At 37.6% G+C, this 26,606-nt stretch overlaps 1 protein-coding gene across 3 annotated transcripts in view; it reads left to right on the top strand.

Moving 5' to 3' along the window:
- The window catches only part of LOC110664185 (uncharacterized), a 69,749-nt gene that overhangs the window by 36,151 nt on the left and 6,992 nt on the right, over window positions 1–26,606 (top strand). For 2 of the 3 annotated variants that reach the window (XM_058153810.1, XM_058153807.1), the window contains 2 exons: window positions 12,823–12,973; window positions 13,251–13,883. The exons of the other annotated variant lie outside the window; for it this stretch is intronic. In XM_058153810.1, coding sequence (XP_058009793.1) covers window positions 12,823–12,945 — 123 coding nt within the window. In that variant the 3' untranslated portion in view covers window positions 12,946–12,973; window positions 13,251–13,883. Of the gene's footprint in view, window positions 1–12,822; window positions 12,974–13,250; window positions 13,884–26,606 lie in introns of those variants that run through there. 3 annotated transcript variants of the gene reach the window in all.

The raw sequence follows: 26,606 nt of genomic DNA, 5'->3' as shown, positions 1-26,606 counted from the left end.
TGGGTCAAGTGAACAAGGAGGTGAACCAAGATCCTGAGTTAAAAAAGTTGATAACTGAATTGCAGCAAGACCCGCGCTCTCATCCTCAATACCAACTTATTCAGAATCGACTATTTTATAAGGGTCGAATGGTAATCTCAGCTACCTCTCCTCTTATTTCTAAGTTATTATTAGAATTTCATACATCTCTAGTTGGAGGACATTCTGGAGCCTACCGTACCTATAGACGAATTGCTGCATCTCTTTATTGGAAAGGAATGATGAGAACAATTCAAGATTTTGTGGCACAGTGTATTGTCTGTCAGCAAGATAAGTATCAAGCCACTAGTCCAGCGGGTTTACTACAGCCTCTTGCGATCCCGAAGGCAATTTGGGAAGACATTTCTATGGACTTCTGTGACACCCCTTATCCGTGTACAGTATATCCGGGTAAGATATGTCACACGGTGTATCGGCACACTCTAATATACCTTAATTAATTTTTATCATGCTTTCGAATATAACTTGTGAAATATAATATATTTGAGCCATTTATCGAAATTATAAATTATTTGAGGTTCCGAAAATTTTAAAGAAAATCCGGCAGAGTACCGGCTAAAAATGGAGAAAACAGTTCTTCGGAACCTGTGAAAAACACTTCCAATATTCACATTCAATCATTCTCAAACTTCAATATCATAATCTCAACAATTTTCAATTTAAGTTCTCAATCATCCATCACATGTGATAATCAAGTATAAATCACAAAAAAACATTCTCTTTTCCATTCACAAACACAATTCTCATTATTTAAATGATCATCAAAATACATTTCATAAGTTCAACTACATATGAGAAAATAAAAATTTAGTTACAAAATACCAAAATGACACCTAGTGTCCTACCAATGCAATCGCAGGTTGAGGTGACACGGACATCGTGCAGTCAGCAGGATGGACTCACCCACCATGGTCTACTGGGCTCACGTTCAGTATCTCCAGTACCTACGCGTGGCAAAAGCAACGCGCTAAGCAATGATGCTTAGTGGTGCAATAATAAAATACAAGAAAATAGCATAAAATAAATATGTATTTAATGTATATGTCTTATTTGTTTTGTATCTGTTATATTCATTTATTTCTTTAACTTCGTCCATTTTCATTCATTTGGTTGCCCAAGTAACCTATACTAGACGACTGGACTGGATAAACGGGTAAACTGGCACTGGGTATCTAGTACCTCGGGCCGTCACACCATCGGTCACATATGCATCTCCTGGCAGTAAATGTAATGTACCTAACAAGTCAGAATAGTATTAGGCACGAGGCCAAGTCTCAACACAATATCAAAATGGCTAAAAGCCATAAAATCACAGAATGGCATAATGCCATGTGCAGTACTGCTAACTGAACCCTATTGGCATGCCAAACTATCCAAATCAATCTTGTTAGGTATACTAGGGCATTTGATACTTTTGAATTCTTCAATTTTTGAATTTCAAGTTTTTGGTGTCACTATTCACCTCATTGGTCAACAAACATATTGACTTTTGGATAGAAAATAGGTACATTGGTTTTAACACTCCCAATGTACCACATTTTACATTTAAAACTTGTTGGAATTGAGCACCCATACCATTTCTAAACTTAAAACCAAGAGGGCAGAATTTTCAGTTTTTGAAGCCAAACTTTAATGTTCCATTAAGCACTGTTGCAGTGGGAATTTGAGGAAATGGTAAACATGAAAGTTGTTCCTTATTTTGTCTAGTTGAATTTCCTTTTTTGAATCACTCCATTTGAAGTTTTGTAGCTCCAGATATGGTCCAAAAACCACAGCTGGCCGGATTGAAAAAACTGCAGAATTACCAAATCTACAGTACCATGAACAGTGATTGTGACTGCCATTTTGGTTAGGTTCTGGTCATAATTTGGGGTAGGTTTCTTCATGAAAGTTGTTTTTCTATGTCTTAACTTGTTGCTGTAAAAATTTCAGGTCAATTGACCATTTCTACAGTGAGTTATGGCCAAACTGTTCATTTGGTCATTCTGCAGAATTGGCTTGCAGGGTACCCGGATTGGGGCCAACTTTTGGTCCTCTTGCTTTGGTCTTTTGGGCATGGTTTCTTCAGCAAAAATGTGCCATTATAAGTCTAGTTTCATGTCCAATTGGCCAAACACCAATTGGACCAACACAGCCAAAGATATGGCAGTCCAAGTGGGCTGGAATCACAGCCACCCTGCTGCACTCACTGGGCAGCATACTCATTCACTTTGCCATGCTATATTTCAGTCCAAATTATGGTCAAATTTCCTCAAATGGTCACTAATTGACCATTAGAATGTTCTTTAACAATTTCATAAGCCAAGTCCACATTTTACTCTCAAAACCTTAGTTTCCATTATAAATTTTCACAACATACCTTAATTACTAACTCATTCACTAACCACATGCATACATGCTTTAAACATGATCTCTAATCTACTTTAAGTCCATCAAAACACTCCATCATTGTTCCTTCCTTAGGGCTGCCGAAATTCATGGTAGGCATACACACAAATTTGGTTCATTTAATTCACAAATTCATGTTGATTTCAAGTCCCTAACATGGAAAATAAGGGTTTTAAGTAGATAGGTGCACTAACCTTTAAGTGGCACTTCTTGGACTTGTATTCTCCTTAGAATTCCTACTTCTTATGGCTGCCTAGAGTTGCCTTGTGATGTGGGGATGACTTTTTGTGAAAGGATATTAGGATTTTAAGATTGGTTTTTGGGAGATTTCAATCTCAATTTGAGCAACAATGGAGGTTTGGCTAAGGATGGGTTTCGGCTGGTTTGTGAGGAAGGAGATGGCTGCTAGCTTTTGGCCTTTTTTTTGGTCTTGTTTATCTCTTTTTATTAGTTAGTTAAATGGTTGTTCAATTGTGATTGGTTGTAGCTTTTAAATGACATCATCATGATGTCATAAATGAGCATTTTTTCTCATTTTCTTTTCTTTTCTTCACTACTCATTTTCAATTTAATTTTTAGTAATGTTTATTCATATTTTTTTGTCATAATAATTATTTACTCAACTGAACAAGTCGGCCAAAAATCACCTCTGAAGGCGAAATGACCAAAATGCCCTCCGTTTGGCTCAGCGGGTCAAAATTGTCTGTACCGATTGAAAAATTTTTCTAAATATTTTCTTGGCATTCTAATGCCATAGGAACCTCAATGACCCTTCTCTAGAGTCCCAAAAATTATTTTATGAATTTTCTCTCGGGTCTAGGGCTCCTAGTTGCGAGAACCGCAACTTCCCCCTGGGTTACCCATCGCTTGGGCACCGGCTCATTTGACTTGGTTGTATTTTATTCCTAAAATTTTTACTAAATTTTTCTTACTAATATTTGAGTTAATTATGGTTCCTGAATTTAGTTTAAATATTTTTCCGAACGTTCTAGCTGTTCGGACCGACACTGGTCACCGGAACAGTAGAATGTACGGAGTTGCTACCGGGAGGGTGTTACAACTCTTCCCCTCTAATTTAAATTTCGTCCTCGAAATTTACCTGATGCAAACAGTTGAGGGGACTGTTGCCTCATCTTCTCTTCACTTTCCCAAGTTGCCTCCTCGGTGTTGTGGTGCCTCCAAAGCACTTTCACCAGTGGAATCTGCTTATTCCTCAATTCTTTTACTTCCCGAGCTAGGATCCGTATGGGTTCTTCTTCATATGTCAAATCCGGTTGTATTTCAATTTCTTCCTTGGAGATGACATGTGAAGGATCTGAGCAGTATCTTCTGAGCATGGATACGTGGAACACATTGTGGATCTTGTCCAGCTCTGGTGATAAAGCTAGCCTATAGGCCACTGGACCCACACTTTCAATGACTTCATATAGGCCAATGAACCTAGGGCTTAACTTACCTTTTCTTCCAAACCTCAGTACTTTCTTCCACGGTGACACCTTGAGGAACACTTTGTCACCAACTGTGTATTCTATTTCTTTTCTCTTCAAGTCGGCATAGGATTTCTGTCTATCTGAGGCAACCTTCAGATCGGCTTTGATTAGTTTTACTTTCTCCTCACCTGTTTCACTGTGTCCGCCCTACCGCTTGTCTTCGCCAATTCAGTCCAAAGACACCGAGTTCTACATTTTCTCCCATACAGTGCTTCATATGAGGCCATTTGGATGCTAGCTTGGTAGCTATTGTTATATGCAAATTCTGCCAGTGGGAGGTATCTATCCCAATCTCCCTCAAACTCAATGACACAACTCCTCAGCATATCCTCAAGGACCTGACATATATTTCATGTTATTATTACCATTTTAATTCAATATTTGTGTTAATTCAATTGGTTCAATTGTTTACCTGGATTACTCTTTCTGATTGCCCATCCGTCTGAGGATGGAAAGCTGTGCTGAAGTGGAGTTGTGTACCCAAGGATTCATGCAACTTCTTCCAAAATCTCAATGTAAACCTTGGGTCTCGATCAGATATGATGGAAAGTGGAATTCCATACAGTCTAACTATCTCACTGATATACAATTCTGCTAACTTCTCCAGTGAGTACTAAGTCCTAATCGCAGAAGTGTGTCGACTTTCACAACTGGCCCACTATCACCCATGTTACATCATGTTTCTTTCGGTGAGAGGTAGACCACTTACAAAATCCATGGTGACCCGATCCCATTTCCATTCAGTATGCGTATAGGTCAGTAGCAAACCCGATGGAACTTGATGTTCTCGCTTGACTTGCCGACATGTCAAGCACTTAGTCACATAGTCACTATGTCTTTCTTCATACTGTGCCACCAATATCAAGCTTGGATCATGATACATCTTTGTACTTCCCGGTGCATAGCATATACACCGTGTGTGCCTCTTTAGAATATCGCCTTCAATTCCCATCATCCGTACACACGCCTTCCTTTGTAATACAGACACCCATCCGCTTTCACCTCATAGTCGGTTGCTTTCCTCCGAGATTTGCTCATAATAGCCATTAACTTTTCATCCGCCTTTGCCCATCTAAAATCTATCAGAGAGTTTGGCCTCACTTGCAACTCAGCCAAAATAGCTCCATCTCGAATCAAAGTTAGACGGGCATTCAATGATCTCAAAGTTGTGATGGACTTTCTGCTCAAAGCATCAGCAACTACATTTGCCTTCCCAGGATGATAGTCAATCACACAATCATAGTCCTTCAGGAACTCAATCCATCGCCTCTGTCTAAGGTTGAGCTCCTTCTGAGTTAGCAAATATTTCAGACTTTTGTGGTCTATGTAAATGTAGCACTTCTCACCATACAAGTAATGCCTCCATATCTTCAGTGCGAAGATAATTGCTGCAAGCTCTAGATCATGGGTAGGGTAATTCTGTTCATGTGGCCTTAGCTGCCTGGAAGTATAAGCGACCACCTTCCCCTCTTGCATCAATACACACCCTAACCCATTATGAGAGGCATCACTGTAGACCACGAAGTCCTTTCCTGACACTGGCTGTGTTAACACTGGTGCCTCTGTCAACATAGCCTTCAACTTCTCAAAATTGGTCTGACATTTATCATTCCAGTCAAATCTGACATTCTTGTGTAACAACTTGGTCATTGGAGCAGCTATTAAGGAAAATCCCTTCACAAATCTCCTGTAATACCCAGCTAGCCCCAAGAAGCTTCTGACCTCAGTTGTATTCCTGGGAGGCTTCCATTCCATCACTGCTTCTATTTTCTTGGGATCCACCCTAATCCCATCAGCTGACACTATGTGTCCAAGGAATGCAATCTCATTCAACCAAAAGTCACACTTGGACAACTTAGCATACTGACTTCTTTTCTCTCGTGGTTTGCGTAAAAATTCTCAAATGCTCATCATGTTCTTCCTTGGTCTTAGAATACACCAAAATATCATCAATAAAGACCACTACGAACCGATCTAAGTGTGGATGGAAGATACGGTTCATAAGGTCCATGAATGCCGCTGGTGCATTTGTTAGGCCAAAGGGCATCACTAGAAACTCATAATGCCCATATCGGGTCCTGAATGCAGTCTTTGGCACATCTGCATCCTTCACCCTCAACTGATGATACCCTGATCTGAGATCAATCTTAGAAAATACTCCTGCTCCCTTCAACTGATCAAACAAATCATCAATTCTAGGCAACGGATATTTGTTCTTCACAGTCACTTTATTCAACTGCCGGTAATCGATGCATAGCCTCAAAGTCCCATCCTTTTTCTTTACAACAAAGACCTGGAGCTCCCCATGGTGACACACTGGGGCGTATAAACCCCTTATCAAGTAACTCTTGCAACAGAGTTTTCAACTCCCTCAATTCAGTGGGTGCCATCCTATAAGGAGCAATGGAAATGGGTGCTGTACCCGGCAGTGTCTCAATAGCAAATTCAACTTCCCTTTCTGGTGGTAAACCAGACAACTCTTCAGGAAATACATCTGGGAAGTCTCTTACTGTGGGTATCCACCACATGTGCTAGGTAGGCTTCACAGCCTTTTCTCATCATTCTTCTTGCAACTGTGGCTGAGATAACATTGGACAGGAAATCAGTCATTTCACCCACAACAGTGATCTCATTACCCTCAGAAGTTTTCAGAGAAATTCTCTTTAATTTGCAATCAACTATTGCCTGATGACATGACAACCAGTCCATTCCCAAAATCACGTCAAACTCGTGGAAGGGCAACTCAATCAGGTCTGCCAAGAATTCATAACCCTGAATCCTTAACGGGCAACCCTTGTATACTTTGTTCACTATCACACTGTGGCTCAATGGATTAGTGACCAGAATGTCTTGGTCACTCTCCCCTACTAGTATCCCCCTTTCTACGGGTAGGTTGATGCAGATGTATGAATGAGTGGATCCTGGATCCACCAATGCATGCACAGGTGTATTGTAGAGGGAGAACGCACTCGATGACGCCCGGGCATCTTGCTCCTCCCGAGCTCTAATAGCATAAGCTCTTGCAGTGGTCCTGTCAGCCTCTCTCGCGCTCAGATGTGCCTTTGTGATGGTCCCACACCCTCGATTTGCCAAATTTTCTACCCTCTCGTGGTGCAAAGCGCAGTGCGTCGCTTGTGTTGGAGCAAACAGTAGTCGTTCTACGTGGATGCTCACCTGATGCTCTGTCGACCCACACCTTAGCGAGCACCGCCATTCTCCAACACTCCCTTATGCCACTTCGTGCGGTGTGGACATGCGTAAGTTGCCGGGCTGGTCCTTGAACCCCATCCTCGAGAGCCGCCCACCGATGGTGTGGACCGACCTCTCCTAGGGGTAACCGTGGCTCGGGCCCCCGAGATCGACCACGACCTTGTGGCTGGCCCGAACTCTGTGCAGATGGACCCTTGAACCTCTTCCTGTGTGCGGGAGATGAACTAGATCGACCGGCCCCTCTTCTGCCTATCCCTTCTCGGTCCGCTCACCGATTCTTACTTTTTCAACCTTTATTGCGACTTCCACTAACTTGGTAAATTCTGTGATTCCCAAGGCAGTGAGCTGGATCTTTATGTTGTCATTTAGTCCCTCTTCAAATCTCTTACACCTTTCAGCTTCATTAGGGACTATCTCCCTTCCGTAGCGGCTTAATCGGACGAATTCCTTCTCATACTCGGCCACTGACAACTGTCTCTGCCTCAGATTAATAAACTCTCTTCTTCTCTCTTCCAGGTATACAATACAAACAAATTTCTTCTTGAATTCTGAGAGAAAGAAGTCCCAAGTTATAGCTTCTGGCTGCACTTCACTGGATACCGTGTCCCACCATTCATAGGCATCATCTTGCAACAGAGATATGGCAGCCTCTAGGTTTTGTTCAGGAGTGCAGTGGAGTTGTTTTAAGACTCTGCCTGTTCTGTTCAACCAATTTTCGGCTGCAACAGAATCATCTTCTCTCTTGCCAAAGAAATCCACTGCTCCAAACTTTCTTAGCCTTTCTAAATGTGATTTACTGTGTGGAGTGGTGGTGGTGGTGCTTGGCATTACCCCACCATTTGTCTGAAAAATTCGCCATTTCTCGGAACATCGCTCGTGGAGGCCGAAAGGTGCTCGCTTGAGTCGGCGGAGCAGTTCTCCCATACCCCAGCCTCACTGGCCGCAGTGGAGCATGACTCTCCACTTCCTCCTCAACTGCCCTTTGAGATGTAGGGTCCATATCCTCTTCAAAATAACAAAGACAAACAGATCTGCATTAGTGTCACCTCGACTCTTACAAATGCAATGCATGGTATGGACTCAATCTAGGCCCAGAAACACCTAAACCGTGCTCTGATACCACTAAATGTGACACCCCTTATCCGGGTAAGATATGTCACACGGTGTATCGGCACACTCTAATATACCTTAATTAATTTTTATCATGCTTTTGAATATAACTTGTGAAATATAATATATTTGAGCCATTTATCAAAATTATAAATTATTTGAGGTTCCGAAAATTTTAAAGAAAATCCGACAGAGTACCGGCTAAAATGGAGAAAACAGTTCTTCGGAACCTGTGAAAAACACTTCCAATATTCACATTCAATCATTCTCAAACTTCAATATCATAATCTCAACAATTTTCAATTTAAGTTCTCAATCATCCATCACATGTGATAATCAAGTATAAATCACAAATAAACATTCTCTTTTCCATTCACAAACACAATTCTCATTATTTACATGATCATCAAAATACATTTCATAAGTTCAACTACATATAAGAAAATAAAAATTTAGTTACAAAATACCAAAATGACACCTAGTGTCCTACCAATGCACTGCAGAAGTTGAGGTGACACGGACACTGTGCAGAGCTGCAGGATGGACTCACCCAGTCTGCGGTCTACTGGGCTCACGTTCAGTATCTCCAGTACCTACGCGTGGCAAAAGCAACGTGCTAAGCAATGATGCTTAGTGGTGCAATAATAAAATACAAGAAAATAGCAGAAAATAAATATGTATTTAATGTATATGTCTTATTTGTTTTGTATCTGTTATATTCATTTATTTCTTTAACTTTGTCCATTTTCATTCATTTGGTTGCCCAAGTAACCTATACTAGACGACTGGACTGGATAAACGGGTAAACTGGCACTGGGTATCTAGTACCTCGGGCCGTCACACCATCGGTCACATATGCATCTCCCGGTGTGCAACAGAACAGCTAACAAGCTGTAAATAGTATTAGGCACGAGGCCAAGTCTCAACACAATATCAAAATGGCTAAAAGCCATAAAATCACAGAATGGCATAATGCCATGTGCAGTACTGCTAACTGAACCCTATTGGCATGCCAAACTATCCAAACCAATCTTGTTAGGTATACTAGGGCATTTGATACTTTTGAATTCTTCAATTTTTGAATTTCAAGTTTTTGGTGTCACTATTCACCTCATTGGTCAACAAAAATGTTGACTTTTGGATAGAAAATAGGTACATTGGTTTTAACACTCCCAATGTACCACATTTTACATTTAAAACTTGTTGGAATTGAGCACCCATACCATTTCTAAACTTAAAACCAAGAGGGCAGAATTTTCAGTTTTTGAAGCCAAACTTTATTGTTCCATTAAGCACTGTTGCAGTGGGAATTTGAGGAAATGGTAAACATGAAAGTTGTTCCTTATTTTGTCTAGTTTAATTTTCTTTTTTGAATCACTCCATTTGGAGTTTTGTAGCTCCAGATATGGTCCAAAAACCACAGCTGGCTGGATTGAAAAAACTGCAGAATTACCAAATCTACAGTACCATGAACAGTGATTGTGACTGCCATTTTGGTTAGGTTCTGGTCATAATTTGGGGTAGGTTTCTTCATGAAAGTTGTTTGTCTATGTCTTAACTTGTTGCTGTAAAAATTTCAGGTCAATTGACCATTTCTACAGTGAGTTATGGCCAAACTGTTCATTTGGTCATTCTGCAGAATTGGCTTGTGGTACCCGGATTGGGGCCAACTTTTGGTCCTCTTTCTTTGGTCTTTTGGGCATGGTTTCTTCAGCAAAATGTGCCATTGTAAGTCTAGTTTCATGTCCAATTGGCCAAACACCAATTGGACCAACACAGCCAAAGATATGGCAGTCCAAGTGGGCTGGAATCACAGCCACCCTGTTGCACTCACTGGGCAGCATACTCATTCACTTTGCCATGCTATATTTCAGTCCAAATTATGGTCAATTTCCTCAAATGGTCACTAATTGACCATTAGAATGTTCTTTAACAATTTCATAAGCCAAGTCCATATTTTACTCTCAAAACCCTAGTTTCCATTATAAATTTTCACAACATACCTTAATTACTAACTCATTCACTAACCACATGCATACATGCTTTAAACATGATCTCTAATCCACTTTAAGTCCATCAAAACACTCCATCATTGTTCCTTCCTTAGGGCTGCCGAAATTCATGGTAGGCATACACACAAATTTGGTTCATTTAATTCACAAATTCATGTTGATTTCAAGTCCCTAACATGGAAAATAAGGGTTTTAAGTAGATAGGTGCACTAACCTTTAAGTGGCACTTCTTGGACTTGTATTCTCCTTAGATTTCCTACTTCTTATGGCTGCCTAGAGTTGCCTTGTGATGTGGGGATGACTTTTTGTGAAAGGATATTAGGATTTTAAGGTTGGTTTTTGGGAGATTTCAAGCTCAATTTGAGCAACAATGGAGGTTTGGCTAAGGATGGGTTTCGGCTGGTTTGGGAGGAAGGAGATGGCTGCTAGCTTTTGGTCTTTTTTTGGTCTTGTTTATCTCTTTTATTAGTTAGTTAAATGGTTGTTAAATTGTGATTGGTTGTAGCTTTTAAATGACATCATCATGATGTCATAAATGAGCCTTTTTTCTCATTTTCTTTTCTTTTCTTCACTACTCATTCTCAATTTAATTTTTGGTAATGTTTATTCATATTTTTTTGTCATAATAATTATTTACTCAACTGGACAAGTCGGCCAAAAAACACCTCAAGGCGAAATGACCAAAATGCCCTCCGCTTGGCTCAATGGTCAAAATTGTCTCAGACTGATTGAAAAATTTTCCTAAATATTTTCTTGGCATTCTATTGTCATAGGAACCTCAATGACCCTTCTATGGAGTCCCAAAAATTATTTTATGAATTTTCTCTCTGGTCTAGGGCTCCTAGTTGCGAGAACCGCAACTTCCCCCTGGGTTACCCATCGCTTGGGCGCTAGCCATTTGACTTAGTTGTATTTTATTCCTAAAATTTTTACTAAATTTTTGTTACTAATATTTGAGTTAATTATGGTTCCTGACTTTAGTTTAAATATTTTTCCGAACGTTCTAGCTGTCCGGACCGACACCGATCACCGGAACAGTAGAATGTACGGAGTTGCTACCGGGAGGGTGTTACAACTTCATCACGGGTTTACCTCGATCGTATGGTATTGATTGCATATTAGTGGTAGTGGATCGACTCTCAAAATATGGCCATTTTCTACCTTTAAGACATCCGTTTACAGCAAAAGAAGTAGCAACTGCTTTTACAAAGGAAATAGTTCGACTACATGGCATGCCTCAATCAATAGTGAGTGATCGGGATCCAATTTTTCTAAGTAATTTTTGGCGTGAACTTTTTAAATCACAAGGAGCATTTTTTAGAATGAGCACTGCTTATCATCTAGAAACGGACGGGCAAACCGAAGTATTAAATCGGTGCCTTGAGACCTATCTGAGGTGTTTCTCTTCAGAACAGCCTAAGCAGTGGAGTAATTGGTTAGCTTAGGCAGAATATTGGTATAATACAAGCCATCACACTGCTATAGGCATGTCACCTTTTGAAGCAGTATATGGTAGACCACCGCCAAATTTACTCAAGTTCTTGCCTGGTGAAACGAAGGTGGAAGCAGTGGCACAGACCTTGTTGGAAAGGGACGAAATATTGCATCAACTTCAATACAATTTGGCAAGAGCCCAGCAGAGAATGGTAAAAGCTGCCAATAAACATCGAAAGGATGTTGAATTTTAAGTTGGTGAAGCAGTATTTTTAAAGTTCCGACCACACAAGTCTATCTCTTTACAATCGAGAGTTATTCCAAAGTTAGCAGCTCGTTATTTCGGGCCTTTCCAAATACTGGAACGTGTGGGACCTGTTGCCTATAAATTGCTCTTACCGGTGGAAGCCAGAATTCACCCGGTCTTCCATGTTTCTCAACTCAAACGTGTGATAGGCAATCACCCAGTTGTTACTGAACTTCCAAAGGAAATGGTAGTAACTGCAAATATGGTAGAGCCAGAAAAAGTGTTGAACTGGCGCAGGATTACAGTTGATCAATACCCGGTCATTCAAATTCTGATTCAATGGAAAGGGAAACCTGTGGAAGAAGCAACTTGGATGAATTTAGTTGATATCCAGAACCAGTTTCCTTCCTTCAACCTTGAGGACAAGGTTGGTCTTTCAGAGGATGGCAATGATATGGATTCAAAATTGCAGGTAGGTCAGAATGGACACGGGCCACTAAGAGTATATTCAGAAGGAAGATTAAAGAAAATGCTAAAAGAATGGCTGTTGAGCTAGACGATTCTGGAAGAAACTAAAGGCTGAGCTAGAGGTCGTTACAAGAGGAGGAATGCATGTGCGAGAAGGACAATATAAGGAGAGAATAATGTAAAAGAAAGGGAGAGAAAAATATTGTATTACGAGGGTATTTTGGCTGATAGCTGGGCCAAAGCTTCTTAAAAGTTTCTTTGGTGTACTGATTCTTGTTATTGTAATTGTTGAAGACAGAGTAAGAACTCAAAGGGTCGCTTGTTGTATTGCTGATTGAATTCTTAAATTAGTAATACATATTCAATTCCTTCTTTATCCATTTTTCTGTTTCTTTTTAATTTCCTAACTCTATCATTATTTCAGGTAGATATAAAGAAAACCATTCAAATTCTAAGTACTGAAATTGAAGGAATCTTTCAGAAGAGCCCTCCTGAATATGAAAATAGAAGTCTATTTGGAGAAGCTGCAAAATGCTTGATGAATTGAAGCAACTTCATGCTGCATTAGATGCGAGGTAAGTTCCTTTAAACCTAACAGTCTAATATATTTCTTATTTTCTTTCCTTCTTTTTCCTTCAGCAGTGGTCAAATCAGTTTTATTCAAGCAGCCTTAGAGTCTTGTTGTACTGAGATAATGGTTGAAAAATATTCTTTGGTGCTGTATAATTTATGCTGGACGGTAAGATGCACTGTTGAATAGTTTAAGACACCATACCATCATTTGATATGAAAGCTTTACTTTTGTATATTATATTGGACTATGATCATGTTTTGAATATTCATTTTCTTTAGTGAGGTGAAGCTTCGGAATGATAACTCAACAATTGGAGAGCTTTTAAACAAGTTGCAGTCAAGAAAGCCACGAATGGAAACTTTGCTGAATCACATATTCGCACAGAAGGATAAAAGCTTTGGATCAGATGGATGGGATGAGGAATATAGGGACAACAAGTCCATGGAATGTTTGCTGAATCACATATTTGCACAGATGGATAAAAGCTTTGGATCAGATAGATGGGATGAGGAATATGATGACAACAACTCCAAAGAAGGTTGCTATTTTGTTAGGGGCAATATGGATGCTTGGCAGGCTAATGTTGCTTCTGGAAGTCCGTGGAGCAATCACAACATAGATAAAAAGGGAAAGGGAAGTGGCAAGTCCAAGAAAAACCCCAAAGGAAAAGCAGGACAAAAACGCAAGTAGACATGAACAGCTTTAACCGTGCAGTGCAATTGATACAAAATCCATTAACTTCCTTTGTTTTCCCCTCAGGTATGCATATGTAGCTTGTGAGAATATAAGGACCTTTTGTTACAATATAAGGACCTTTTGTTACTAATCCCATAATTTCCACTGTTTATATCTCATCCTTGAAAGACAGAAGTTCCAAGTGTCCTCTTAAAAATCGGATTGTTTGGCTTTTACACAGCAGTACCATACACAGCATGAATTGGAACAATATGGCATAGTTGATCATTCTAGTACTTGGGGTTAGAATATTCATTTATATTTGATATACAGAATATTTAGTTGACTACTTTTAAATTAAAATGTATTTTTTAACTTAAAAGTAAGTAGTTAATTATTTAGTAAAGTAATTTAAAATTAATTTTTAAATAATTTAAGTATTTAATTAAAAGGTACTTAAAAGAATTTAATTTGTCAAAATAATTATATATATATATATATATATATATATATATATATATGTGCGTGGGGGTTAAAATAGAATAATATTGATATTTTTAATAATTATTAAAATAATATAATATTTTATTTAATTAAAAAATAATTTTAAAATAAATAAATAAAATTAAAAAAATATTTTAATTATGATTTTTGACTTATTTTAAATATTTTTTTAACCTCATTAGTCAAATAAAACAATTTAACCACAGCAAAAGCAAACAAAAGGGGTTGGGAAAAGATGATTTGCAATTCCCATAAGTGCTGCCATGTACTACCATTACCAATAATTTATAATTTGATAATTTTGTTTAAATCAAAATTTAAACTCAAAATACTATCGCTAAAATACTAATTAACTAATTATTTTATTTTAGCAATATAAATTAATATATATTTTTATATTTTATAAAATGACATTAGTGATAAAATTTTTAATTAAATATAATTTTATTTAGTCTTACAATAAATAAATAAGTTGATTTAAAGAATATTTTTTAATTGATTTGGAATATACAAATTAATTTTTTTATATCCAATTTAAATTTTAATATTTTTCTTAAAATCATTTCTAAGATATGATTAATTTAATGCAGTTTTACTAATTTATATTTTTACAAAGACCAAATTTAATTATACAGGAATGCCATTTATTATCATCTAATTAGTTGTCTAATAATCAAATATTTATCTCATAATATATAGTTAGAAATTTAAATTTTGACAATATTTAATTTATTTATAAACTTGAGAAGTAACAACAAAATAATTACGATTTCAAGTCTCATTTGAAATTAAAATTAAGAAGTTAAAAATATTTAAAAATATTATTGAAGATATAAAAAAAGAATTTGAAAATTTTATGTAATTATTTTGAAATTTTTATTATTAATATATATTAATTTTAAATTAATTTTTAATATTTATAATTAATATATTTTAAAAATATATTTAATAATAATCTAGACAATTGATAATCTATAATATATAGAAAAATAAGAAGCAAGGAAAATAATAGGATGAATAAAATGGTAAATGATTAAATTTGATAATAACAAATTATTCTCTATTTTACTTGGCTAAAAAAAATTATTGTTATTTACAAATCTTTAATTTAATTAATTAAATTAATTTCGTATTTAAATCTAAATTTTATTCTATTAAATATTATAATTCTATTGAAAATAATAATATATATTATAGATAAAGTAGTTTTTCTTTATTATTTTCATTATAAAAATTAAAATATTTTTTAAACATTAGAGATTTAATTAGATTAGGATGCTACAAATTAAAAAAAAAAAAAAAAAAAAACTGTTACAAAATAGCTTCCTAATTACAATAGAACACTTGTAAAGAAAAAAAAAATTACAATAGAACACTTAAAAAAAAAAAACACTTTAGCATAAGATTGAGAATATGTTATATTATTATGCTAATGTTAAGCATAGTTTTTTTTTTTGGTTATTCTTTAATATTTTTTTTAATTTATTTTACTAAATTACATAGATGATAACACAACTTTCAAGTTTGTTTCATTTAAGTCACTCCATTTTAATTTATTACAAAAATATCTCTCAACTTTAATTTTTATTCAAAAAAAGTCACTATAATATGCTATTACAGATTAAAGGATAAATTTCACTAATCATCCCTAAACTTAAGGGATTGTTTCATTTTTGTCTCTAAACTTTAAATTATTACAATAAAATCATTCGATTTTAATTTTATTTCAAATAACGAGTTTCCTGGTTATAACATTATCTGATGTCACTTTTTTTTAATATATATATATATGTGTGTGTGTGTGTGTGATACCCCTTACCCGTCTACAGTATAGCCGAGTAAGATATGTCACACAGTGTACCGGAACACTCTATTTTATCTCAATCATTTTTTTATTCTTCCTTAATTTATTTTTATCATAGTTATGAAGTACAATATATTTCATTTAAGTCATTTATTGAAATTATAATTTATTTGAGGTTCCGCAAATTTTATAAAAAAATTTGACAGAGTGCCATCTAAAAATGGAGAAAACAGTTCTTCGGAACCTGTGAAAAACACTTCCAATAATCATTTCCAATCATTCTAAAACTCCAATAACCATCAACATGGTCTCAATATTTTTCAACAATATTTACATTTCTCATTCATTCATTTCACATAATATTCATATATAAGTCATAAAAAATACTCAATGTTCTATTTATAAACACAATTTTCACTATTTACATTAATATCAAAATACATTACATAAGTCTTACTATAAATGAGAAAATAAAAGTTTGATTACATAATACCAAAATGAAACCTAGTGTCCTACCAATGCACTGAAGACAGTGAGGTGACACGGACACTATGCAGAGCTGCAGATGGTCTCACCCAGTCTGTGGTCTACTAGGCTCTCGGTCGGTCTCTCCAGAACCTACGCGTGGCAAAAAGCAACGCGCTAAGCAATAATGCTTAGTGGTGCCAATAATAAAATAAAAAGAAATAATAGAAAATAAATATGCAGTGCATGTTCTGATGTCTTATGCAAACAATTTTTCGATCATTATTGGTAATCTTATTTATTTTGTATTTGTTATATTCATAATTTCATTAAATTTATCCACTTCCATTTTTAATTGCCCAAGTAACTTATACTGGATGACTGGACTGGATAAACAGGTAATCTGGCACTGGGTATCAAGTACCTCGGGCCGTCACACCATCGGTCACATATGTATCTCCCGGTGTGCAACAGAACAACTAATGAGCTGTAATAACATTAGGCACAAGGCCAAGTATCAACATAATGTTAGAATGGCTAAAAGCCATGAAATCACAGAATGATATAATGCCATATGCAGTACTGCTAATTGAACCCTATTGACATGCCAACCTATCCAAACCAATCTTGCTAGGTGTACTAGGGCATGTTACACTTTTAAATTTTACAATTTTTAAAATTTAAGTTTAGGTATTACTATTCATTTTATTAGTCAACTAAAATGTTGACTTTTGCATTGTCAATAGGTATTTTAGTTTAAATATCATCAACATATCACATTTTGCATTTTAAATTTGTTGGTATTGGTTGCCAATACCAATTCTAAGCTTAAAGTTAATTGGACAGAATTTTCAGTTTTCAAGCTTTGGGTTTACTGTTCCATTGGTCATTTTTGCAGTGGGAATTTGGCAAAATGATCAACATGAAAGTTGTTCCTTATTTTGTCTAGTTGAATTTCTTTTTTTGAATCACTCCATTTGGAGTTTTGTAGCTCAAGTTATAGCCCAAAGACCACAACTGGCCGGATTGAAAGTTTGTCCAGAATTTCTGGACTGACCAAATCTACAGTGTTATGAATAGTGATTGCAACTCACTTTTTGATTATGTTCTGGTCATAATTTGGGTTAGGTTTCTTCATGAAAGTTGTTGGTACATATCTCAGCTTGTTTTTGGTAAAATTTTAGGTCAATTGGACCTTTCTACACTAAGTTATGACCAAATAACCAAATACTGTTCATTTGGTCATTTTGCCTAGGCAGACTGGTCACCCGGATTAGGGCAAGCTTTTGGTCCACTTGGTTTGGTTTTATGGGCATGGTTTCTTCACCAAAGTTGTGCCATTATGTGTCTAGTTTCATGTCCAATTAGCCTTGCACCAATTGAACCTCTACAATTCAAGTTATTGTTACCCAAACCTGCTGGACTCATGCCCAGTCCTGCAGGTCACCAAGGGCAGCCTAGCCAAACTCAAATCCTAAGCTACAACTCACTTCAATTCTTCATCATACATAGCCAAATGGTCACTAATTGACCATTTAAACTTTCATTCACCAACACATGAACAAGATCCAAGTTTTTGTGTCTCAAATTCAATGTTCACACAACACATGTCAATTAGGCATACTAATCCATTTCAAATTTATGTCTACACATCAACACCATTTCTAAGCCATTTTAAATCCATCAAAACCATCAACATTATCCCTTCCTTAGGGCTGCCAAATTCCATGGTGTACATACACATAAGTTTTATTTCATTTGACTTACAATTTCATACTCATTTTAAGTCCCTAACATGGAATAAAGAGAGAAATATGCATAAATAAGCACTAACCTCTTGTAGCTCAAATCCAAGCCAACCAAGACTTTAATTTTTCTTTACTTTCTTACTCTTTCTTGTCTGCCAAACACTTCTCCTTGGTGTGGGTATAATTTTTAGTGAAGTGAGGATAAGGTTTTGAGGTGAATTGAAGTGGGAAATGAATCTTAAGGGAGCTTTAATGGTGGAAATGGTTTGGGAATGAGAAGGCTCGAAATTTTGAGGAAGAAGAGCAAAAATTTTTTCAATTTTTAACTCTTTTTGTCCTTTTAATTGATTTAAAAGTGCTTGTTAAAAGATGATTGGTGGAGTTTTTTAAAGACATCATATGATGTCATAATTAAGTATTTTCTTTCATTTTCTTTTCTTCTTTTCTCTACTCATTTTCAATTCAATTTTTAGCAATATTTAATCATATTTTATATTATAATAATTATTTACTTAACTGGAGAAGTCAGCCAAAAATCACATCAGAAGGCGAAATGACAAAAATGCCATACGTTAGGATTAAAATACCAAAATTGTCTGTAACAATAGAAAAATTTTTCTAAGTATTTTCTTGGTATTCTAATGCCATAGAAACCTCAATGACCCTTCTCTGGAGTCCCAAAAGTTATTTTATGAAATTTCCCCCAGGTCTAGGGCTCTTAGTTGCGAGAACCGCAACTTCCCACTAGGTTACCCATCGCTAGGGCACCGGCTTATTTAACTTGGTTGTATTTTATTTCTAAAATTTTTCCTAAATTTTTCTTATTAATATTTGAGTTAATTATGGTTCCTCACTTTAGTTTAAATATTTTTCCAGAAATTCTAGCTGTCCGGACCTACACTGGTCACTGAAACAGTAGAATGTACAGAGTTGCTTTAGGGAGGGTGTTACAATATATATATGAATCCACTACATTGGTCTTAAGCTACTTTGCTTCCCTTCCTTTGCCTTTCGTGAAACATCAACTAACCCTTCTTCCTTTGATTCTCTCTATTTTGATTAGAAATAAAAAATGAGGAATTGAAGTCTTTTTGCTAGAAAGCAGAGTCACCCTTTTTCTTGAAATTCAAAGTTTCTTGCTTTTCATTTCAAGCTTTTTGAGTTTTTACCCCTAGCCTTCCTCCATCATCAGCCTTTTTCTTCTTCCCTCTCTACCTCTATTGATCTCTACTCCCACCCTCATGACTTATCACTATGGCCCATACTGTAATGACCCAAACCAGGGATCATTACAAGCGCTAGGGATTGGGTCAGCTTAAAGCTGCCAGAACCTGTAGCAAGCCTAAAACCTGTGGATCATACATACATTCCTATAACCCACCATCTTAACATACATCAAACCATTACACTTTAGTCTTTTTATCCATACATAAACATTCTTAACATAATAACGGCTCATAATTTGAATCTTAACATACATAAGATTCAAAGTGTAATGATTCAATATGTATGCCCTCAAAGGGTTAACACAATATACAACATCATACTTAAATAATCATTACATTTTTCCTTAAATCACCACTACAGTGCTATCCATTAGTTACATGTCCATCTACCTATACATTATATATAACGAAGGATTAAGACTATATTTGAAGCTCTCTCTTTAAGAAACTCTTCTAGTCTAACCCTGTACCTGGGGGTTAGGAGAATGGGGTAAGCTTGCACAAGCTCAGTAAGTAAACTAACCATTATAAATTTCATCATTCATTCATACATGTGCAATGCATCATTCATATGAATTTTCACATCACAAACATTTCACATAAGATAGACATTATCACCAAAAATTCTCCAAACTTTCCTTTTAAACATGACCTGTATCATGTACCCAGGGGCAGCTATCAGATCTTCCTTGAGGGCAATGTCAAGATCTCCTCTTAGGATTTACTTATGGATCCATAACATTACATAACATAACATGGGGGAGTAATGGGTCATCCAATATCCATTAATGCATCAATAGCAATTTATGAATTATGCATGTAACGTCCCTATATTAAGTAGTCTATACATTCTACTGTTCCGGTGACTAGTACCTGTCCAGATAGTCAGGATGTTTAGAACCATGTTTAAATCATCTAGAAAAGTCATAAATAAAAATTAATAGAAATCATATAAGGGTGAAATGGAAATAAGAAAATATAGCATAATCAGTTAAATGAGCCGAGGTCTTGGCGATGGGTGACCGAAATGGGAAGTGACTGTGAGCTCAGTTGCTACCCTAAATTCGTGTGGGACCCTGTGACGCCCCAGGTCTAGGGATAATTGTGAAGCTAATGGTAATGTGAAAATCATAGAAAAGAATAGAGAACAAGTTCAAATAATTGAATCAGAGTTCAGGAAGCAATCTAGTGCTGTCAGAAAAACTTATCAAACCGGTAAGGGGCAATTTGGTCAATTCACCCTTAGAGGTGACTCTTAGCCTAAATGTCCATTAAAATGTAGGAAATTAAATTTATGAAAAATAGATTAAAAGTGAAGTGGTGGAGGGAAGAAAAGAAAAATAAAAGAAAAGAAAATTCAAAAATTAAATGCTTTATGATATCATGATGATGTAAGCATTACATAATAAATATTTATAATTTAATTAAATTAATTTGAGATAAGTACTGTCGACACCATATTTTGGCCGATCCCTAGAATCAATAAAAAAATCTTTTCTTTGAACAGCTAATCACGTTTCCGGTCCCTCCCTGATAGGCGGTCACATTTCCGATCTCTCCTCACAGAGAATTGAATCAATGCTAAGTCCTCACATTCATTAAAGCCTCGCCGATCTCTCAAAATCATTTTACCGACCTCTCAAACCCGATGTCGGATTTCCGGACCTGTCAAGAATATTCCTGATCTCTGTTGATGAATAAAATGAACGGGCACTAGATCTTTTCCTACCAGTTTTATCGCCGACCTCCTTTCCGAAAGTTTAAGAGCTAAAGTTTTGGTTCGATTCCGATCTTAAGTGTTCGAGTTAAATTTTCGGTCAAGTTCTGTTCAGCATTTCTTCCCTACCGATCTCATGTTCAAAGTGCTTTCCGATCTCTCATACTTAGATTAATAATCACATTTAGTTTTGTTTCTTTGCTCATATAATCAAATACTCGGACAAATAATGGTTTAAAATTTTCCGATCACAATCATTCATTGAACAAAAGGCATTTCATTTCATGTCATAATTTGTACAAGTTATTGGTGAGGATCACCCCGGCTGATCTGTTGGATCACTCCCTCTCTCCCTCTCACCCTCTGCTTCATCCTCACTTGTCTTCATCATTGTCCTCAGAGCCACATCGCCATCCAAGAAAAGTCTTCTTAAGGTGCGCTCCCGGAGTGCGGCCAAGAGGTCCTTGTGAGCCTTCATATAGGCCTCGGCTATTCAGTCACCATCTCTTCATCCCTCTCCTTAGCTCCTTATCTTTCTCCTTAAGCTCCTTATCCTTCGCCTCAAGTTCCTCTATGTTGAGCGACACAGTAACCGTTGGCGTGAAGCACTGGACTTCCTTAAGAGCACGGTCCCTCTCATCCAAAGCACGATTCTGTCGCCAACCGGTCTTCATGGAGCTTTGCCGTCCCTCGACTTGAGATATATAATCCCGAGCGGATGAGAGTTGGGATCGGAGAGAATCCACCTCTGATTTTTCTTCCGATCTCCTTACCTGGCGCTGAATCCTTTCGGATCATGGTGCAGTTCACGGACACTCCACGTTTAAGCTCATGGTCGAGTCAATATGTCGTCGAGACCATTCAGGATAGCTTTGTCCGATCCTCGGAAAGAAGATGGTAGACCCTAGGACTTTGGCGAAATCGAGTTCTCCTTGACGGTCCGATTATTCCTCAAGCGATCGATCGACTTGAGCGCCCGAGAAGAGGTCCTCGAAGCTTGAGAAGGCCCCCTTCCTGCTTGGAACAAGCTGAGAATCGGAGGCTGCTCCTCGATCTAGGAGGAGATCGGGTAGCCGGTGGTCGTGGACCGAAGGTTGGGGAGGATCACTTTGTATCTCCCTGTGTTCGTGACAGGCGTTTGGAGTCGTTCGACGCTTTATCTCCTTTATCTTCGGAGATCTCTCTCTCCTTCTTCCGTTTCCTTGAACCCTCACCACCCGCCATACTGCACAAAGAAAAGGTTAGTGAGATCACTAAGGTCGTGAGAATTGAGATATAGAAAATACCGATGCCGAGGTTAGAGAGCGGAAGTTCGCGGTCTTGGCGATGGCTGAACAGTCAATGGTGCGGCTCGGCGATCACGAATCAAACAAGAATACTTTTTAGTGGCAGCCTCACTCTTGAGATCCATCACTATCAAACTTTCCTCTTCGCTCGGGGTAATATGGTTCGAAGCAAGGGTCCCCGGTACCACCAGTGGGGAAGTCCTCAAAGCGGCTCGGATCTTTGCTCCTCACAATGAAGAAGCGATTCTTCCATTCTTAAGAGACGAGGCGGATCGGAAAAGAGCCCATTAGCCGCTGAAAGAACCGATGGTCATCGTCCTTTGGTGAGTTAGCCGGTGGCTTGGCGAACACTTTAGTTGTAGGTCCGATTCCCTTAGCTCGGCATAGACCTCGGAAAGCAACCAAGATCCGCCACGAGTTGGGGTGGATTTGAACAATGGATATTCGGTGAAATTTTAGGACCTCCTTATAGAAATCGGCTAGAGGAACCTCGGGGCCTTTAAGCGTTCTTCGTACACCATGACCATGTCATCCTCTTCAAAAGAATGATCGACCACGAAGATCGCCATGGCACTTGATCGACTCATATGAATCGGGACAAATGTTGTATTCTTGAACAAGCGATTGCGGATCAGTTCGAAGAACCGATGGAAGCTCGTCTATGGGAAGGGTCTCTCCTTGAAGAGGGGCGCAGACGCCTTAATGGTATGACCGACCAGGCACAGGCGAGAGACCCTAGGGGTTTAGGTTGCCTGTTGGGCGCGCCTCTTCTTCATCGACGATGACCAAGAGAACTCAATGGAAGGAGGGCTCGCTCTCGACCTTCGGCACCGCTCATTTTCAAGAAAAACAAAGAACTTAAACTAAGAAGAGGATTAAAGCCCTTACGAGTCTAATCGCGTCGAAGAAAGCGAGAAAATGAGAGAACTTGAAGCTATGAGCAGCGAAAATGAAATGAGAGAACAAGCGCTAACCCTCCCCTATTTATACTAGTCAGAGCATTTAATGCTCATGAGGTTCTAAGCGGCGCATCGATTGGTGAGACTCGGCAATTTGTTCGACACTTCTCTCAAATATCCGAATGTTCGAGATCGGTTAATTGGAGATCGGCATAATAAGTTAAATATTTTGAATAAAGGATCGATCAAGTGTCATTCAAGTAAAGAACCGGATCGGATAACCACCTTAGAGATCGGAAAATAATCAATGCAAAAATAATAAGATGATAGCGCAAAATAAAGTCTTTATTTGCAAAAGATCGGATTACATCATTTGGGAGATCTCGAGGATCGGATTACAATAAGGGCAGACTACATCATTTGGGTGATCTCTAGAGATCCGATTACATTGACAGACTACATCATTTGGGCGATCTCTAGAGATCGGATTACACTAACATTGGATCACATCATTTCGTGATCTCTAGAGACCGTGAAAAATCCTATCGAAGAGGTGATCTAAGGATCGATTTACAATCGATCCCAAGGATACTCCGGAGATCCATGGATCGATTTATAACTAATTCCAAGGATACTCCCAGTGTTCCAAGGATCGGTTTATAAGCGATCCCAAGGATATTACCGACCGGATGCTTCATCATTGTCGGAACAATAATGATCGAGAATCATTGTCGGAACACTCAATGTGATGAGAAGCGAATGAACTCGGTTGAGCAACTTCGAGATCGGTACAACCAAGCCCGCAATACGGATCGATCAAATCGGTTCTCTCACCATCGTCAATTAGGACCATCCAATCAGGATCGTAAATTTTCATCGAGAAAGGAATTCCATCGGAAGAGGATCAAAACCACGATTGTAGCGGAACTTTCCCGAGCAGCTAGAACCAAGAAACAAGGAGAAAGAGAAAAATCGAATGAAGGAAATGCCACTATCAACGAGGGGTATATAGGGAAAATGGGCATTTAATCTTTGGCGGAAAGCAGCGGGCGCTTGAAAATCGAGATGTAATTAATGCTTGGACCGAATCGGCGATCAAGGATAAAGGGATCGGGAGATAGGAGATCGGCATGAGAGATCGGAATAGGAGCTAGGGGAGGATCGGAAGACAAAAGAATAAGACAAATTCCAATAACCGTCGTGGAATCGTAGAGGTAGTTAAAGCGTGGCGACAGAGATCTCCATGCGCCTAAGAATCGCACTTAATCTTGGCAGTGCGGTATGTCATGTGATCCTGTACATCCCAATCTCCACCGTTGATCTCACTTGTAAGGATGAATCCGGAGCCCTTGGATCAAAAGAGAAGATGATAATACGGCGTTTTCACTCTCGGCCCTCGGATCGTTCGGACAAGAGAATTCAAGACCGTCGGATTAAAGAGGAAAAGGACAAATACTTTGAGAAGTGATCTCACCATTCGTTTTGATTCTCTTTAATTCCCGAACATCCGATCATGTACTTCAAAATCGACCCTCCATCTCCCTCAAAATGAATCTTGACCCTTCATGGAGCACAGATTCTATAAATACCGCATGAAAAAGCGTTCAAGGGGACACAAAAATATAGGCAAGAGGCTGCTATTATCGTGGAGGAACTCGAAACTTCATTGATTTGTTACTCTGCTGTTTTGTAGTGATTAAAAATACTTTTGAAACTAGTTTTTGAGTGTTTTCTTGAAAAGATTTTGAATATTGGAACTCTACATTCCCAGTTTGTTCATTATGGTCATACTCTCATCATCTCTGCTTTCCTTTCATTGTTCAAGCTCAACTTCCTTTCACTGGTTCTTACCGTTACCTTTTAGCTAAAGCATCTCTCGGTTTCACAGGACATCAACTCTCGGTGATCAATCCGCCATCTTCATCCTTTGTTTACTACTTCATTATTTCAATATATTTGGCTCCTCACGGGTAAGAGTTCACCTCATTTTACGTTTGTTTCTGCACTTCCTTTGTTCTTCATACATTTGCAACTTTCTTCAAGGGTATTTTTGTACAAGAGAACCCAAGAGAAAATATTGTTATAAGAGTTCATGTTCTTGTTTTATTAAGCGTCTACGTTTATTTCCCGCACTTTACTTGTTCTTCTTACATCTAGACCATTTACGCACAAGCAATCACAAAAAAGTCACTTTCAATTCATTTTTTTTAGTGATCATTTCATTTTATTGATCTGTAATTTACGAAACCGGTTTTTTTAACTCTTTGTAGTATGTAAATGGTTGGAGTAGCGTGGTAGCTGCAACTTAGAGGTCTCCTTTAAAGAGGACACGAATAACACGTCGGGAAGATAGCCGAACTATTAGGGGGCGTAAGACAATTCGACAAAGATGTCATGAAATGGAATAAGACCAAAGTAAGCGAAACAGAGTGGATCGGTCATTAATAGATATTGGTAAAATGACTACATGAAAAGGTCAGTGAATCAAGTCTAGTGTTCCCCGTTCAGCCACAGGATATCCATAAACCTTATCCCCGGCATTTTCGAAGGTCAGAATTCTTAGTTTTAGGCTCTTAGACTCTAAGTTAAATTTATCGTAAATTTAAATCAAAGTTCATCAAAATTCGGAAGTCATAGTCCTAAAATTTGAAAAAGTTTTAAAGAACTTAGTTCTTATCACAAAAAAGAGTAAATCTTAGATCGGATCGGACTCAACAACTCTTAAGATCAAGGAGTTATATCAAATCTCTAAAAGAATAAAAACAAAGGATCGAGGAGGATCTTATCCGGTCTCCTTCAAAAATTAACTTAAATAAGATCGGAGGAGAGTATCGGAGAGGTCTCTCTAAATCAAATAATAAAAAGAGAGAGGAGGGTTCTTATCCAATCTTAAATAATAAAACGGAGGAGGTTCATTCTCTCACTCTCCTCAAAATTTTAATAAAAAAGGAACTTAAAAATCATTCTCCATTCACTCTTCTATTTGTCATTTTATTTATGGTGATCAAATTTTAGAAAAAATCAAACATTCCTTCTAAAAATCAAAGGATTAACATTTCTCTAAGCCCTTTTAACTAATTTTAAGGAAATTAAATCTACTTCTTTCTTTTATCAATCACCTTCTTCACTCAGAACTTAGAATTGAAGTGGTTTTTTAATTTAACTTCTCAAATCCTCAAAACTAGGTCGACTCCTCACTCTTTCCACTGAGATGATCCCAGCGAGACCCAAATGACATTTCATAAATAAATATATGATAAACTAATTGAATAAATATTGTTTCATTATTTAATTTATACGTTTTTCTTTT

Source organism: Hevea brasiliensis, chromosome 9, assembly GCF_030052815.1.
Source record: "Hevea brasiliensis isolate MT/VB/25A 57/8 chromosome 9, ASM3005281v1, whole genome shotgun sequence".
Taxonomy (NCBI): domain Eukaryota; kingdom Viridiplantae; phylum Streptophyta; class Magnoliopsida; order Malpighiales; family Euphorbiaceae; genus Hevea; species Hevea brasiliensis.
This window is presented reverse-complemented; position numbering and strand designations above follow the sequence as displayed.